This window comes from Ptychodera flava, chromosome 10, assembly GCF_041260155.1.
Source record: "Ptychodera flava strain L36383 chromosome 10, AS_Pfla_20210202, whole genome shotgun sequence".
Taxonomy (NCBI): Eukaryota; Metazoa; Hemichordata; class Enteropneusta; family Ptychoderidae; genus Ptychodera; species Ptychodera flava.
In genome coordinates, this window is record NC_091937.1 from 6600384 (window position 1) to 6618704 (window position 18321).

The following is an 18321-nucleotide window of genomic DNA, read 5'->3' on the forward strand; positions in this document are numbered from 1 at the left end:
ATTTTCACCGTCTTACTTTTTAAAAAAGTCGAAAAATTTTATTTATCTCAAACAAGTTACCCAGGAATGGTGACTGTTTTGAATTTCAAATATTGGTAAATCTTGGGTAATTTGTTACTAGCTGCTACCAAAATTTGCATGGTGCCCCTGATTTGTATTCTTGATTTTGAAAGAGAATGATTAAAAGATTCCTTGAGGAAAGTTTGCGCAAAAGTTCAAGTCTTCACTTTCGACACACATACTACCCTATGTTTTTTGAGGGTAGTGTGCAAAATCTTTTGAAAGATTCTAGACTACCCTCTTTTGGTTGATCTATAAGATTGAAGGATAGGCAAGTTGTAATGCACTTGTATTATAATTAAGCAATAAAGCACACCCAGCGACGGTATACCACGAGATTTTGAACAGTTCACGACATATATGCACGAGCGATAGCGAGTGCATATATGAAGTGAACTGGTGAAAATCGAGTGGTATACCGTTGCTGGGTGTGATTTATTGCTATTATATCATAACAGTATATTGAAATTCTGGCTTTGAACGTAAAAATGGATTTTTGCTCAAGCTAAGAGCTTACGCGTATGCCAGCTGTGGTATATCGGTGATATACCACGGTTCTTTTCGCGTCTCGACCAATCAGATCGCTGCATTTGCACCATCAATATACTGACATGATATAATGTGATGTACACTATTCTCACTTGTCGTTTTTCTCGTAAAGTTAGATATCAGGTGCCTAGTGTTCAACTTACAAACACAAGTTGTATGTGTGCATTGCCCAGTGTTATTGTTGAAGAGTGAATTCTATAACAGACTTGTCAATGATGACTTTGCACGTTGCACCCTATGTGTTATGTTAGCCAGGCTAATACTACATCCTTTATGGCAAAGTGTAAGAAAATGCATTTGTTCTCCAAGACAACGGAATGAAAATATTGGAAAACATTATCAAAGTTACAGCTATTATCCCTTTAAATCACAATTCCCATGGAGAATATTACATGACAGTTCGATAATATAAAGTAAAATTTATAAAGTTATATTATAGTCTTCTATTCTTATGCATAACTTTTTCTATTATTATTAGTGGAATGCACATGATAGAAAAACCCAACTTCACAAGAGACAAACTTGACCTGCTTACACCAGCTTAATTAAATTCCTCTATGCTTGACTTAACAATACAAACAGACATGTGGAACTGCCTGTATGGTCAGTTGGCCATATGTTATACACAAACACCATGTGCATGGTACAAGAATAATGGTTGGAAAAGCAGCTAAAGGATAATACATATATTATTAGGAGTGCCAATTCAATCTGAGATAGCTGAGGTTTACGTAGCCTTTATGATATAGAGAAAGTTTTTTTCAATATGCAGTTTGATACATTCTTCAATTCCTACATTACACTGTGTATGTGATGCATCAATATTGTGGACAGTTTGTAAAATCCAGGCTCTATCCAAGTCATCAATAGCTATGTAACTTGTGAAATTTTACTGTTTTGTTAAAACATTTCACTTGCTGCCTCTGTAGCTTTGCTACAAAAATCTGAGAAACAAATAATTTTTTTTTCATCTGGCCAATTCAACTAATGCACTGATGGGCCATATGCTGATTCAAGTCTACCTGCTACCCCTACTTTCAAAATGGTTGAGCCTCACTTTGGCTAGATATTGCATAACTTGTAATAAACACTGAAATCAATGAAGGTACACAGCAGAATTTCAAGTTACAGATTTCTTGTTAGTTTTTACCTTGCTATCAATTATTTCATCCTATTAGTGTCTGCGAAAATTATGTGATAAGTTTAAAATATCCTCTAACAAGGAAAACAAAACTTTTCAAAATAGGTTTATGGACAAAGTCCTGGTAAACACCAATCATTTCTGAAGCAACGAGACAGTGTACAATGTAAGAATCCACATTAACTTGAAATTATCATGTCTGGATTATATTAAAACCACTTCGAAATCAATTTTCGTACAGCCCTGGCGGCACAAATCAATAAACCAGGGCATTGCATTTGACAGTGACAAAAGACGCCAGCATGACGTTGAATCATAGAAGACAATGGAAAACAATTTGTGGCTGTCAGTAAACTGACCATTGTCCCGGTCAGTAAAAAATCAATAGACATTGTGAGAGAAACGGTACCAGTCTGTTACAGATGTAACATGTTGCTTTAGAGGAACTGAACTGTGAAATATCGACAAGATGTTTATCTATACTTGTCTGTCACTGTGTCTAGTATCAATGTATTCGGAGTAAAATCTGTATTTTGAAGCACTGTGTTGGCAGGTCTGAATGGCAACCAAAAATGATTTACAAGTTGTTTTAGTATCATTAACAAGAGTTTCTAAATTAAAATTTTCACTAAATGATAAAGTTTAAATGCCTCAAATCATGTACTGTAGATAGTCTTCTGGGTTTGAAGGGGCTGTGAACAGTTTTGAGATAAGTTTTGAAACCTAATTTTGCAAATTTATTCTTGTTTTCTTGTCTGCATTTTTTTAACAAGTATTGTAGTGTTTTGGTCTAGCTGTCACAGTTAACCAAATCGAATGCTTGGCCAAATCTTCTGCATGGTGGAAGTGAGTGCTTGTCTTATGCTTTCATGATGAACAAATACAAATATAAACCCATAGACCATGATAGACCCAAAAACTTATGTTGAATTGATGACAAGAACCAAAAACATTCAGTTTTGTCATTTTGGCACATACGATATCCACTATGTTCTGGCTGTATTCTTGTTGTACATCTCAATGTCTGCAATTCAGGCAGGCTGGATTTGTAGAGTTAATAATGACAAACATTACTCCTAAATACCAGGATTTGTGACCAGAGTTCAATCACCCATTGGTATGAAATACCATGATTATACGGATGCAGTCTCTTTGCTGGTGTCGTTCTAAACATTTTTGACAGACTTAACTACAAAACAGCTCAGCATTATTGGTGATTTTTGATTCAAAATCTACACAACACTCGTGACCACCTCCCTTTCAAACAGTAACTGACAACTAGACATTTAACACAGGCAGGTGCCAATGCCACAAATAAACTGTAACAATGTTTACAGTGTCACCATGACAACCAGAATGCCGCTAAGCCTAGCAACCATGACAGAGCTGCATTGCCTGAATAAATCCACTGACAGGTAATAATTGCAAACAAACTGCTATCTTTCAACAATCCCTGATTACTGGATCAGAGCCAGTAAAACCAGATTTCAATTGATTATCAGGTCCTTTATTGCTGCAAACTAGTTGCTAAAAAAAGCATAGCAGCAACATAGTATACAACAATAAGTAGTTATTCTTGGCTTGCATTTATAATGAACTAGTGTGACTGATGGTACGATGTTACTGTGAAACTCTGACATCTTCTGTGCTTATTGTCTTCCAATCATTGACCAGGCAGAGATTCATGACTTTTATAAAGTTGGGGGCGATATTGCAATACTGTAATTGTCAAGCATTTCTGTTCTACATCAATGTGTGTGCCAGATGCATCCTTGTAAAATCAGACTACTCTGGTAATCAAACAAAATCTATTGAACAGATCTACTCCATCTTGTGCATTCATTTGCAAAATATTCCATTTGATAAAATGTCCTTCCATCATCATCATGCTGACTGTCAAATGACAAATTTTAATGAAAATTTTGACGTTCAGTTCTCACTGATTAAAAAGAAGCCTTACATCTGTTGTGTTACAGCTCACAGTAATTAAAATGAGTTGATGACTTTTTAGCATGAAATTCACAAAATTATCAGTTCAATTTAGCCTAGGATTGCTTCCAAATAGACTATCTATCTATGCATCAAAAATTTGATTACTGTGGTGAAAGAAATAATCCTGTGAGTATAAACCAAGATTGAGGGCAGAATTTCATTATAATTGATGTTTACATAGTGTTATTTCTAATGTATCTATCATTCAATACAGTGTTTTGATCAGTTTTCATGTGAACTGAGTAATTCATTATGTAAAATATCAACATCTATGTCTGACTCTTTTGGAAATTGCAATTAACACCCAACCAGCCAAAACATAGAGGAGATTTTCCAGTAATAATATTCCCTTCAAAACAAAAGTCAAAATGGCATGATTTTCTGTCAATTATTAGACTCAGTAGACTCTTCAGTTGTTGAATTTAAACTGCTACGGCATTGAAGAAGATAAAATTCTGATAAAACTTATAAAATGGGTTTGAACATGTCTGTATGTAATTGTACATTGTATAAAATGTTCATTAAACATGAATTGCTCTACCGGCCTACGTAAATATGCTTAAAGATAAGAAACGATGCATTTCTGTTAATATCAGTTAGTTGTATATAGTAACAATTGTGAAGTCAGCTTTAAAAATTGAGGACGTCATTTGAAATGAGCACCTTGGTAGTTTAATACTGAAATTTGAAATGGACAAATATTGTCTACTATTAGCATCATCTATCGTTGACGTGGGTTTGTGATATGAACAGTTAAACTTACATATGAACTTGTCTCATGTACTGGCCTTGTAATGCTAAATGATTGATTTGATATTGATGGTTTCATCACTTGTGCTTCAGCATCAAGGAATTCTCGAGTCAAAACTCTTGGTTGCTAAGAGCGATGAACTTATTGCTGTGTTCCCCGTCAAACCTTAAGATCACTGACAAACACAGCTGTCATTGGATGCTAAGTATCAGTACAGACTTCTCATTTCATCTACATGGGAACTAATTGCCTGCCAACACATCAGGCTGATAAAATAAATATTGAGATACATATAAGTATTAACAAGTAAACTTTTCTATAACTCTTGCTTGATAAAATATGCACGGACTAGAAACAAGGTTGTACCATTCAGGTGAAGTGTTAATGCTAGCAGATATTACACTGTGTAGCATTTATATGGTATATTAAAGACTATTGACAAACCCTATCTGTCTACTACCTAACCCTAACTGTCTATTACCTAACCCTATCTGTCTACTACCTACCCTATGAGTGTCACTACAGCGTTTTACTTTGTAGAGCCTCTACATTACCATAATTTAAGTCCATGCTTGGGATGATTATTAGAATCTGTACCTACATATGCAATCTATGCCAATATATGCATGTATACTAGGCTAGTTGGAAAACTTACTATCAGCAATATGATCATGCAAGCAGGTTCCAGCATCCAAACCACTGAGTACTATTTGGATTTGGAGTTTGCTGTCAATGTGAATGTCATCAATCATTCCCAGGGTCATAATATCATTGACGTAAAGCAACAACATTATTTTAAAAGTGCCTCAGTCAGTTGTGATGTAGTGAATTAAATACTTAGACTAGGAAAAATAAAAAAAATAAGTAATATCACTATGCACAAGTAGTTCTCATTGAGAGTTATCATTCAATTGTGTTGACATTTCTGTCAACGCCTTAATCCTATTTTTCCAATCCCAACCCCCCCCCCCCCCCCCCCCTAACTACGACACACTGAACAAAGTTTTAAGGATGGACAAGGCTATCAGGACAGACTGTTACCGTGGCATCATGAATTCAAGATTCTCTGACTTGCCTGCTGTTATGGTCAGTGTTATCTCTTTGGTTGCTGGTTTGACCATAAACTTGGAGAGTTCATGGACTTCTTCACCAATCACAAGTTGGCAATGGTGATTCCCCACAGCAACCGGAAGAGGCTGTGATTGAAAATGAGCTTCTTGGGCGTTCCACTTCAAGGTAACTGGGTCTCCCTAGTTTATTGGAAAATAAAATAAAAGAAATAGCCATGATTGTTTGAACACAGTGCACAAAAAGTTGTGAACAAATAATCGTATATTTCATATTTAGGTCTTGTGACAGCAAAGTTTAAAATGACTTTATTTGAATTAGGAACATTGAAATATTCATAATAAAGCAGGTCTTCTGAATTTTCTTCATGAAAATATTTGAAGTTCTGTATCTGAACTTTTCCAAAGGATATTCTTTCTTCAGATGAATTCATCCCTTCTGTTATAAATCTGTGATGATCAGATTAACAACTCTACAGGTTCATACAGAGCAATTTTCCTTTGATATTTGCAATTGTCATCATAATATTTTCAAAATTTTTTTTTCATTAACACATCTTTAGGCATTCGATATAAATGAATTATTGCATTATTTCAAGTTAAAATTTGTTTTAATTGTTTGTCCTTTTTATTGAAAATGTCTTGCTATGTATCAAACCTCTTGCTTGAAACCCTCAAGCTCAAAAGGATCGATACGCCATGCTTTCACGGTCTATATTTGCACTAAAAATCAAAATCAAGCGCGCTTTTAAATAAAATGACCATGGGAGAATTTTAGTCTGTGTTGGCAGTAGTCGAAGTACCGTACAAAAGAACCATCAGAGAGACTGTAGACTTTGGCAGAAGGACATGGAAAACTGTTCCATCATACTGACTTTCCAATGGACTTACAACACTCCAGATGGGAACTGACAAGCTAGTAGTCATCTGACCTAACAGCTGTGCTCTACTGAATCTGGTTCAAGGTTTTCAATAACTACGGTATCAGTAAAATAAGAAATGTATTTGAGAGGCTTACATTTATAAAGACAGCAGAAAGACTCATTTCAAGGAAGGCGTTTCAACTGTAATATAATAACTACATAACTACATAAATAAATAAATAAATATAATATGTGTCTGTGTGTAAACTTGAGTTTATCTGTTTTATTTGGTTATTTTATTTGTCGCTTTAACTGTAAAATTACCTGACATACAAGAGGATGCAAAGTAAAATATATTGTACATTTCATAACATTTACATTTATCAGTTTAAAAACTGCCAGTACTTTCTGAGAAAATATAGCTTATTACACTTTGAAAGCAAAAGCGAGTTAAAAAAATTACGACAAAAAAATTTAACATTTTAATTAGGTAATGAGAAATCAATGACATCATTAATTCTGATTGTTCATAATTTCTCATGTTATTTGACTAAAACAGTCCCTTTTGCTCTGATTGTCTGTATTCTTGCATATTTTCAAATGTTGTGATAGATTGTGGCAATGTTTTGTGGGTATAGCCAAGCATGTCTATGAACCATGCAGTACAGATGTTGTTGCATAGTAGACAGAGGAGGGGAAGACTCTACATCGTATGGACTCACAGTGTATATTAGTTTACCAGTTCATATCTCTGATTTGGATGACACAAATACTTTGCATGAACAGATTATCAAAACATACCTATCACACATACAGTTACCATATGGATAGAATTGCTTGTCTATTAATTTCCACTTAATCACATTTCCTGTATTTTTACACTTGTCTTTCCCTGCCATACAAAAACTCACTGTTTGCAGAATTTGTACCTTTTCACCACCCCCAAAAAACAGATACACCCCCACTATATTATTGAAATGGATGGATCTATTCACAGGGGTTAGAGGTGAAAGGCTAAAGTTCATGGAGCATTTTAGAACACAGCAACAAAAATATGCATACTCTTGAGTCACTTGGTAAAAATAAACATTCTGGATGGGTGAACTTTGACTGTATTTAAAAATTCATAAAAGACAAGCTGTTACGGGATAAAATAGCATTAATGATATACCTCAGCACAGCATGCTCTGATGTTCACAATTTTACATTTTATCTCTGCCCTGTTTAATAGTTATGTTTTACATGATTGAGTTGGCTCACTATCTATATCAGAGAGATCCATGTTATCTATCAAATGACACATTGAACAGATTAGGCGACAATTAAGAAGAAACCGTTATTTGATAAGATGAAGAGTCACGCTGACTTTGTTGAACACTATGTTTCAATGATTTGATTTGTGAATATTACACTGAATTGAATCATTTCAGTATATATCAAAAGAATTGTCAGAAGATACTTTGGATTATTTGGTGTTTTGCTTGTTACTCTCACATCCACTTTCCGGCTCAAACAAGATGAAAATAATATCTGAGGTCTGAAATTACAATTTAGAGATTTCAAAATGTAACATTTTGCTGAAATATGATAATTAAGGATAAAATACAACATTTAAATAATTGTCTGGCAATTTGACCTGTCTCTGCTTTTAAAAATTGTTATTTAAATCAACAAAAGTGAAACTGGTTCTCCTTAGAACATTACTCATAAAATATCATTGTTTGTTGCTATATCTGAATTATGATAGTAAGATACTATTTACTGCTGTATGTTTTTGGTTGATAAAGTATGATGTATGGAATACAAAGGTTATACCGAGGTGCTTATAAGAAAATGAATCACATGACGTGGTAAAAATATCAGCTGAAGGCAAGTATGAATGTATTGATAACACATCAAATATTCCACCATACTGCATTCATCATGCATTTCAAAGACAGGGCTATGATGTGTGTTGTATATTGAAGGAGCTCCATATCATTGGGTTTCAACAAACAATAACACTCTTTTTTATAAAATCACAATAACTAAATGCAGTATTCTGAGATGTCTTTTTAATTTTAGGTGTGTAAAACTTACCATTTTCAGAATTATTCTGTAATTTTTCCATTTTTCTGTTTTTTTTTAATTTTTAGATGAAATGACAAATTTCATGACATTTTCATGTACACAAAATGGATAATTGGATGAATATACCCATTAGTATGAAAATTCAACCTGTTATCACACTTGACATTTCCAGCATTTCATTGGCATTTTGTTGTGACAGCTTGTTCAAATTTTCTCGCAGTGGATGGAGCATACATTAGGGATATATTCAAAGTTGAAAAAATTTCATAATTTCTACTTTGTAGGTTTTACAATTATCCTAAATGTAAGTTTCATCAATCAATATCAAGTTACTTGTACCTATGCAACTAAATATGCAACATGTTAAAATGCAGTGAATTTAGTGGATAAATGAAAAGAACGCAAGGCCATCATTTACCTATGGGACATAACATTTAATGACATTTCCCTCATAGTTAAGTCATGAGTCTAACATTTTATTAGATGACACTGAAATTAATGTGGTTTGACTGAACTGTATTCAAACTTTCATGAAAATGAAATAATCTATGGCAATTCTCTGTGTAGTAATACAGGCAAAAGTCTTATTTGTCAGTCTTCTGGTGCACAGAGACACACATATTGTCACAACCTGATTAAAATCAGGCATCTCTCCATCTGTAGTTTTTTTGCAAAATTCATGTCGTGATCTCATGAACAACTATGGATTTCTCTTTTCGATCAATAGTGTCAACTCTCTGAAAATATCCCCACAGCCAGTGATATTTTGTCATTAATTACATGTAGGAAATTAGTTTACAGATTTCAATAAGTGGAAATATGATTGCATATATCTGCCTGCAAGACCCCTGGTGGAAGACAATAAAGACAGTGGGTTGAGAATGGCAAAGTAATCAGCCAGAAAATCACGAAGCTCTGATCGGAAAGCCAGATACCGGTATTATGTAAAATTTTTGCTGCTGGCTGTACTTCCTTTAAATTACTAGGATCCGTCCGCTGGAAAATTTCCTTTCAAAAGCAAAACTAGATTAGCAACAACCAGAGTTACATTCATTACAATTCCATCATCTGGACAATTGGAGCTTCCGCATTTGATAGCAAACTTATGAAATTTTTATGAAATGGTTTCATGGGAACTGTAATCTTTGAATAATTTATGCTAAAAGAATTGTGGAGTATTCTGGTCATACTTTTCACAATTTCCTGCAATGATGGCCATTATAAAAAGATTTTTCCGTCAATTAAACTGCAGCTGTGAAATTACCACCACATGCACGGTGATTTTCATCTCAATTTTGATTTAGCTCATAAATGACACATGAGTATTAACTATATCCTGTGAAGGACACGTTCTGTCACAAATGCAATATCTTTTTTGGAAAAATAGGCAACACTCCCAACACAGTGTTTTTGCTAAGGTTGGGGAATATTGATAAATGAGTTGGGAACCTCGGTAACATTTGTGCTGTCCAAATCTGATTGCATTGATATACCAAGGGGAACCCTGGTAAAATGACTTGGGAACCCCGGTAACATTTACCGGGGTACCAGCCTTAACAAAAACACTGCAACAGGTAACTTCCATCAGTTTCAGAAAGCACTTTTCTGCTTTTCCAAGTGACTTGAGACTGAAATTGTAAAAAATGTTTAATCCCTGTCGGTAATTGATTGCACAAATGGAAATTACATCTAAATTAAAGTAAAACAGCTTTTATTCAGAAAGCAAAGGTTGTAAATGCGTATTTTTATTGTAACATGTAATATCTTTTCTAACATTTCCTGTGGTACTATCATTATTCAAACAGTACATTGCCTTTGAAATGCATTGCCATTGCATTTGTAATAATAAATGAACTTGCAGTATAGATATCATGATTTGCAGTCAAAGTAATTTTACTTGTAGTCATTTATACACTTGTGATTTCACATGATATTACACTTCCTGCTGACAAGAAACAGGATACAGTTTCTCCTCCGTGCTAACACAAATGTTGACTGTTCCTTACATACATAGATACGTCAGTATTTCCTAACATGTGTGTTTTGAAACTTCAATAATGATTGAAAATTGCTTCATAGAAACAGTGTCTGCAAGGACCTTGTGCAAGTCTTTGAAACATCTGATTTCATCACACTACGATTTTGTTTTTCACACATAATGGACATAATTTTACAGTTCATTAATTAATTTGCATGTCATTAACATGATAATAATCAGTTTCTTTGTCTAGGGGATTAGCACCAATTCATCAAATATATCCATTTTGCCACTGAACTGTTACCTGGTATCACCAACTTATCTAAACCAAACTTTGGAAATGGCCAAATATTTGAACTCTGATAATGCCACATTCTGAACAAACACTTGACAGGTGATCGCTGCATATATGGAGCAACACTACACAGGTTCAGTTCAGGAACAGGTCTAGTATAATTGTCTGTGTGTGAAGTGTAGCTATGGTACATTGATGACTCCATTGAAGTTCAGTCCACATACAGATCTGGTAGTTGTCTCTGTCAGGAGTATGGCTGTGACATGTGTCTGGTTGATGTAGGATATAAGCCTGTGTAGCACACTAGTACTACTGTGTAGTAAACATTTATAACGATGGTACTTTATGATTGAGATCCGATTTGGGATATGATTTCAATAGGCTTACTTTACGTCACTACAACAGCCTTATGACACAATTAAGTCCTGCCATGTACAACCAGTCGTAAGGTTGACCGTATGGACTTACACATAGAAAATGGGACATCCACAGGTTACACACAGGTTAACATTACATGTCCTATTCATGAACTGTAAAAGATAAACTATCCACGTCAAAAACTTGACAGAGTTAATTAATTGAAGAGAGATTTATTCCTGTATAGATCTGCCTCCATGAATGCATGTATGGTGTCAAAATTGAAGTACTGTTATACATGTTCCTAGGAAGACAAAATGTGTGTACAGCCAGTATCTCTTCAGCTTCAACTACCATCATCATCGGCCAATCACACACAATCTACCAAGATGTGGTCGGACAACGGAGGTTCATTGGATTTGTCACACTGAATACTTTCACTGTTTTCAATCATTTTCATCTTAAACAAGATCATTTATTTCGTGAAAAATATTTGCAGATATACTAAGTTATTTAGGGACTGTTAGAGGAGCCTTGTCATATTAGAGAATATAATAGTGATTCTAATTCCAGCTGTTTCACTTTTATGAAACTGATCATACGATTATTAATTTTGAAAAGAAAAACATCAATATGGACAACGGAAGACCTCTATAACATGGAATAACTTCATACCACAGACAAATCCTTTGAAATGTCGACAATTGTTTTCATTTTACTGAAACTGCTCTGAGATCAACAAGTGCTGTTAAGTACAAGACCATATGTCCATGTATTCACACAATTTTTTATGTGAAGAGTACAGAATTTGTTGTGTTATTGAAACAATACCGAAACCATTTGAACTGAACACAAAAATGCTGACCTCACTTTGAATGTTTAACATTCCATCACATTTGTCGGATTTAATACCAATCGATCAGCCACGTACAATCAATTTCAAAGGCAAAAAAATTCTTGCTTCTCAAAGTGTGGTTACTGTGAATTCACAGGATGTACAATACAGCCACAGATCATGATGCCACTGAGATAAATGCAAAATGTGAGCAGTGTTACTATATTATGAATCTCGACATGGAAATAACACTGTGATAACACAAATTGTTCACCACAACAATGACCATGTGAGAATGGCACTGCTTACACAACGAACTTCCTAAGAATTTTAGGAGGCACTTGTAAGAGTTTACAGACTGTTAAGTTGTCAGCATTAAAATAGGAAAGAATGCCATTAACCTGCTGTAAGAATTTTGTCTGATTTTAAACTGGCTACAGTTTTAATATCTGAAAATGTCTTGTACCAGCCTGCAGAGTATTAGAAATACAGGCATACCAGTAAATGAAATGACTTCTGATTTGTTTAGAGTTTTCCGCTTTCATAATCCAATGGCATAATCAATGTAATGTGGTGCAGTCACGTCTGCCTTTCACAGTGTAAATTACTGGAATCACTCATTGATGAGATACTGACAATCCCTGGTGCACAGAATGTTGATCGATCCATTGCTCACTGTCACTATATTGCCACATATTGGATTTACCATGTACAGGGCAGAGAGTGAGCACCCTTATTGGCACAGTGTTTGCTGATACCAATAATATACACACATGTACATTAGTCTCAGGTATGTGTAAGTCCAAAGATCGGCACACAGTCCATGTAGCCGACAATGAGATGCAAATGATATGCAGTTAAGGTCTCCTCAACTAACTTTCAGCTGGTTGTTCACTTTCTACTTTTTTATAGTATTTTATACAAAGGCACAGACTTATTCTACCTGCAACTTAAAACTGATAGTGTTTTTGTAGCTCATTCTTTACTATTTTTCATAGTTTTCGGTAGCCGGTAATAGACACTTCGTGTTTGTGTCGGCTACATGGACGATCTGCCAAAAGATCAGTATCAACACATATGTCCAGTCATCTAGTTTTCAAGCCATGCATACCGGTACATTAACAACAAGAGCATTAACATTCACTGGTCTCTCAGACCAGTGGCATTGCAGATTTATTGGTCAAAGAAAAAATTTTGGTGGTCCAAGACCTCGTACCACAAGGTTCATTGACCTCCTGAAATGATGGTGTTTGTATGGTGATTGTGGAAATCTTGAATTCCACTACACTTCACTGCAATGAAGTTACCTCACACCTTATACACAATGGAACACTTGTTGGTAGAGTGCAATGCAACTTGGAGTCAGCACTTTCCTTCCCTGAGAGGACTACTGTCATTGGACGGCTTATGGGAGCAATTATTGACCCATGTTAAGATGCTTGTGGGAGATAATTCATTGAAGAATATTCCTAGCAACTGGCAGAGAGAATCAAAGCAACATATTCTCAGCTCCATCATTTTAATAAAACAAAGGTTTTCATTTGTACTTTTCTTAAACTTTGTCTTTTCATAGACTGAACATATTTATTTTAATTTTGGCAATTTGAACATTCAAACTACAATGAACTTGAACCCCGTGTAACAATTACAGAACCTGCCATTTGTCGGCACCTGGATTAATGCATATTTTATTGCAAAGCAGAAAGGAGAAACAAGAATTCTATCAGACCACTTCATAGAGTAAAGACAAGTGCAGTAGCGGTGGATATGGCTGAATGAACGTAAATAACTCGACAACAATAAACACTCTACCATGCAGGTCAAACAATACCATGGTAGCCCATTATTCAGCATAATAATAGTCGCTGTTTACTAGCAAACTAGCAAACCCAAGCACAGACATGTCTTGCTACAATAGCAACAAGGCCACATACTTCTCTTCAGGAGTTTCTCCTAAGATATTACGGCATGCCAACTAGACGCTCTCTTCCCATTGACTGTTTCTAAATTAAACCAAATCAAGATAACTTTTTTATCTTCAAAATTAGTAATAAGGATGCACACATACAAGATATACAACTGTGTTACATTCACTTCAATAAAATCCTTTTTGATGCAAACTGCAATCTTTCAAATAGCTGCATCTTGATTACACTGTATCCGTAATAATCTAAGAATGACTTGAACAGGTAATTGGAGTAAGAATCTTTGCATAACGAGACTGGCCAATACCTAATTTTCATCACAATTTAACTGCCCACCAAACACTACACTGATATTTGTTTTGTCAGTAAACTAATTCTACACAAACACTGGTTTTGCACACACAAAACATAAATTTATACTGCCAACTGCCTGTACTAAAGGGTTTTGAGCTGCAAACATTGAAAAAACAACACTCTTCAAAGCAGCTGACCCTAACTGGACAATCTTATAACTTCTTTCCTGTAAAAGTCACAATTCTATTGGCATAAAAATGCCACATACTTATATCAAGATCAATTGGTAGCCCCGGCAATAACAATCAAAAAGTGATTACCGTTGCTATGATGACCGACAGTCCAGTTAAATCCTAATTTCGGCTCGACAGTCTGGGTAAAAATCTAGAAATACATTATCTAGTTTTGCCTAGATGCAATTGCCTAGATGCAAGTATTTGGGATCTGCTAAATGTATAAAGAGTGGGACACAACACCTTCTCATGAACAACAATTGCAGTGTACTTGACTCTGTGTATTTTCAAATTTGGATGACCTCTGACCCCTATCCTACTTGAGAATCACAGGTACATGTGCAGGATCACAGTTGTTGTTCATGGGACATCCACTCTCAAGAAAGCAGCCAAAGTTGACTGGCAGTTTAACAACTTTGGTTGTCATGGTAACCTAATCAATGGGGTGTGAGTTCCATTCCGATTTCTTGGTCTCATGCAGAAGTTGGCATGATTTCAAAATTTCAAAAAAATCGCGCACGAGGGTACGTTCCTAGACAACAGCGACTTTTTTTAAATGGGCAAGCTTCAGTGACTACCGAAGTGGAACGGAATGGGACCGAGCCTGTCTCTTGGGACAACCTGCTGTAAATTGTGGTCGTGGAGCATAGCGTCCTCAGTGATGTTAAAACATGCCACCTGGTTTATTAAGAATCAATGAGCCTGCACACAATAGATGGGTCACCTGTACGGCCCAATCACTGTGCACTCAGGCCAAATTTTTGACCGGCCTCGCTTGTTTGCCTTGGTACATTTAACAAAACAAAACAAATGTGAAACAGTCTTTCGATACATGTCTCTACTAGTTTGAGGGATAGATGTTTTAAAAGTGATGTCGCTGTATCCCCTCTCACGTCCACCCCTCGTGATTTCTATAATCCTCTCCAACTCTGCTGCAATTTTCTTTGCATGGTGATTTAACTGTTCCTAGAATTTCAATTCCAGTCAAGATCCCAACCCTGTCATTTGCTAAATACCCAACAACTGTACAAAGTAATTTAAAAAAAAGCCCAAGCCCTGTTTTGGGCAGAAAATCCTAAAACTGTACTAAAATATATAATTGTACTCATGTTGTTAGTGTTGGAACATCTTCATACAGGGAATAGTTTGAAACAGTTACTTTCCCAAATTTCTAAAATGTTCCCAAATATTTTTAGAAGTTTTTTCTGTACCAATTATGGAGTACAATCATTAATATTCTTAATTTATTATTAATGAGTCATTAGTTCGCCTTATTGATCTATCATGACTACAATTTTATGAGTAGAATATTTGATTCCAAAGACTTTCAAGACATTACCTGAGCTCCGAAAACAGGCCTTTTTATACCTGACCAATGCAATAACATCTCTTAAACAGGTGTAATGTTCAAACATGTATGTACCCGATAAATCTCAGAACAAGGGATTACTGAGTACTCTAACTTAATTGTTTGCAAGAAACTATTGAAAATAAACCGCTGATAAAATAGTCGTTTTCCAGGGTACATTATCTTTGCTTTTCTCTTTTCATAGAACCGTTAGAGAACCCTGCACCTCTCATATGTGCATTTGATACGAAGCAGTCAACCGCACAAAATATCGAATGCCAGTTAACACACGGGCAGTCGCTCGCTTGAAAGCATGACACCTCACTTTTGTTCTTTTGCAGTCGGCGTTTGTTTGGGATTGAATAAGTGCGGTACGAATTACCGAAACCCCATAGCGACCCGCAGAGACCGTGGAGAATGGAGTACTACTGTGTCGCCGTGGCAAATAACAACACCAGACGGAACGTGTTCAACGCTGTAACATTATCTGAAGACAAGTAGCACCGTTAAAGTCAACAGGCATTCCGCGGGTTTACATAGGGATTAATTGATCATTATCGGTAAAATAACAAACGATAAATAAATATTATAAGTTATGATTTTAATCACGGCAAGATTTAACAATGGCATCATTTTTTTCCAAGGACGTTCGTTATGCCGGGATGAAGTGCAAGTATATCCCAACTCACACGGTGATAGATTTTTCGGACTGTAAAATACCACTCTCACCTTTCCGAAAGACGTGAGCATAAAAAGTTCCGTCGTGTCTTCATCTACTTGCACTGTCTTGTACCATCGGAATATCACCTCTGCATCACCTTGTCTCACTGCGTCTACAAAATTACACAAAAGTTTATTTCCCTACGATGAGCCAAGAACAAAGCTGTTTCAGGCAAGAACGATAAACACAAGGCACATCAGTTCCCACGGGAGACCGATTTCATGAATGAAACATGTCCAATTGATCACAGAGAACGTAAAAATCGGTTTTTACCTGGCGGGCCGCCACCGCGGCTCGATATATAATGTTCTTGAAGATTATCTGCGATGCCGATGTCATCTATCCGCTGTGTAGAAATCATGTCTTTATAGAGGAAATCCTGAGAGCACGAAGAATATATATCCTCTGTTTTTTTCTGGCGCTAAAATCAACTTGTGTACTGTCGGTCCATTCAAACTGCTCTACCACGGAAAATGGCAACTGAGCTGGCGTGTGACACGGGGTGACCGGCCCAGTGATGACACTTCCCGGTTCATTGGATTATTGGAAGGGGGTTGCAGCTTGACACAGATGGGCAAAGGAAAAGCGCAGGCTTTACATGTGAAACCACGGCCCTTTTGTGGAGGGACCGTGGTGAAACCGTCTCTGTCATTTCGTCATGCATGACGAGCACAAAAGGAGCTTTGAATTACTTTTTACGAGAAATGAAATATGTTCGTAAGAAAATATCTATTGTACGTATAAAATTACCAAAACGTTCGTTTATTATTGCAAAAGTCGTCGAAACACAGCAAAGGATGTAATTTTGGGTCGCAGAACAGCTATTAAAGTACGCGACCTTCAAGTTCGTGTAAACCAGTCCTAAATACTCAAATTATAAGGCTTGGCGCGCTTGTAACAAAGCCACCTAACTGTAAAAGATATTGACTGAACACAATAATAGGGCTCTAACAGTTCAAACCCTTTGATTATTGAACTTTCTAACACTTGTTGGCACAGAATCAAAATCTTCAAGGTGCTGTTTCACATTGTCAATTTCTCCTATGTACTGTTGAGTGGGCAAACATGCAGGGTGGTCAAAGCTAGTTGCCAGAGATCTGTATTGCTTTCGTTTTAGTTGACAACATCAAAACAGTTTAAGAGCATTTTGTTCTACCAAATATTTCAAAGAAATCATTCTTTTTAACCACTTGAGTTTTCTCTTCTTCAAGTAAACATGAAATTTTCATTCTATAAAAATGCTACCATATCTATGATTCTGTACATATATACAAACTAATATACTGTACCTTTTTGAACACTTTGCCTTCATATTAACAAAACGTTGGTGAAACGTCCATAAGAGCCAGTAAGGATTTGTTCTTTGAGGGGGAGGGGCAGGGGAGGGATGCTTTTAGGGGTGTCATAATGAAGCTATGCATTGATGTAAGTTAAACTTTGACAGAGATAGATTCTGCACATAAGAACAGTAAGCTCAGAGAGTGGATAACCAAATTCATTTTAAAAAAGATGGTAGTGATGGTAGTATTTTTGCCATGCCAGGGCTGGGTGAATGTTTCTTTAATGCGATTGGAACTAATTTGGGAGAATTGAATATTGTTCAAATTTCTCAAAAGTGTTAGGTGCCCTATAGCTGAATGTTACCATATTACAAATTACTCATGAAAACAAGTGAATAACTTAAAAAGAAAAGCAGATGAACGTACATTTGCAGATTAAACCGACATTACTTTACTGCCCAATAAGATAAGATAAGATCGTTTCAAACTCATAGATAAGATTGTTTCAATATGCTCCAACATAATCGGTACTCCTGAGAGAAATTTGCTTTGTTTTTATAAC

The 18321-nt window shown here is 35.8% G+C and overlaps 1 protein-coding gene across 7 annotated transcripts in view; it reads right to left on the minus strand.

Moving 5' to 3' along the window:
- The window catches only part of LOC139141869 (myosin-8-like), a 48161-nt gene extending 31184 nt beyond the window's left edge, over nt 1-16977 (minus strand). For 4 of the 7 annotated variants that reach the window (XM_070711617.1, XM_070711615.1, XM_070711614.1 and 1 more), the window contains exons 1-3: nt 16753-16975; nt 16488-16591; nt 5569-5743 (exon numbers count right to left, since the gene is read on the minus strand). In XM_070711617.1, the coding sequence (XP_070567718.1) occupies nt 5569-5743; nt 16488-16591; nt 16753-16840 (367 nt within the window). In that variant the 5' untranslated portion in view covers nt 16841-16975. Of the gene's footprint in view, nt 1-5568; nt 5744-14497; nt 14666-16487; nt 16592-16752 lie in introns of those variants that run through there. The other 3 variants (XM_070711616.1, XM_070711613.1, XM_070711618.1) reach the window with 3 other exon arrangements.
- Between the last annotated feature and the right edge of the window lie 1344 nt (nt 16978-18321).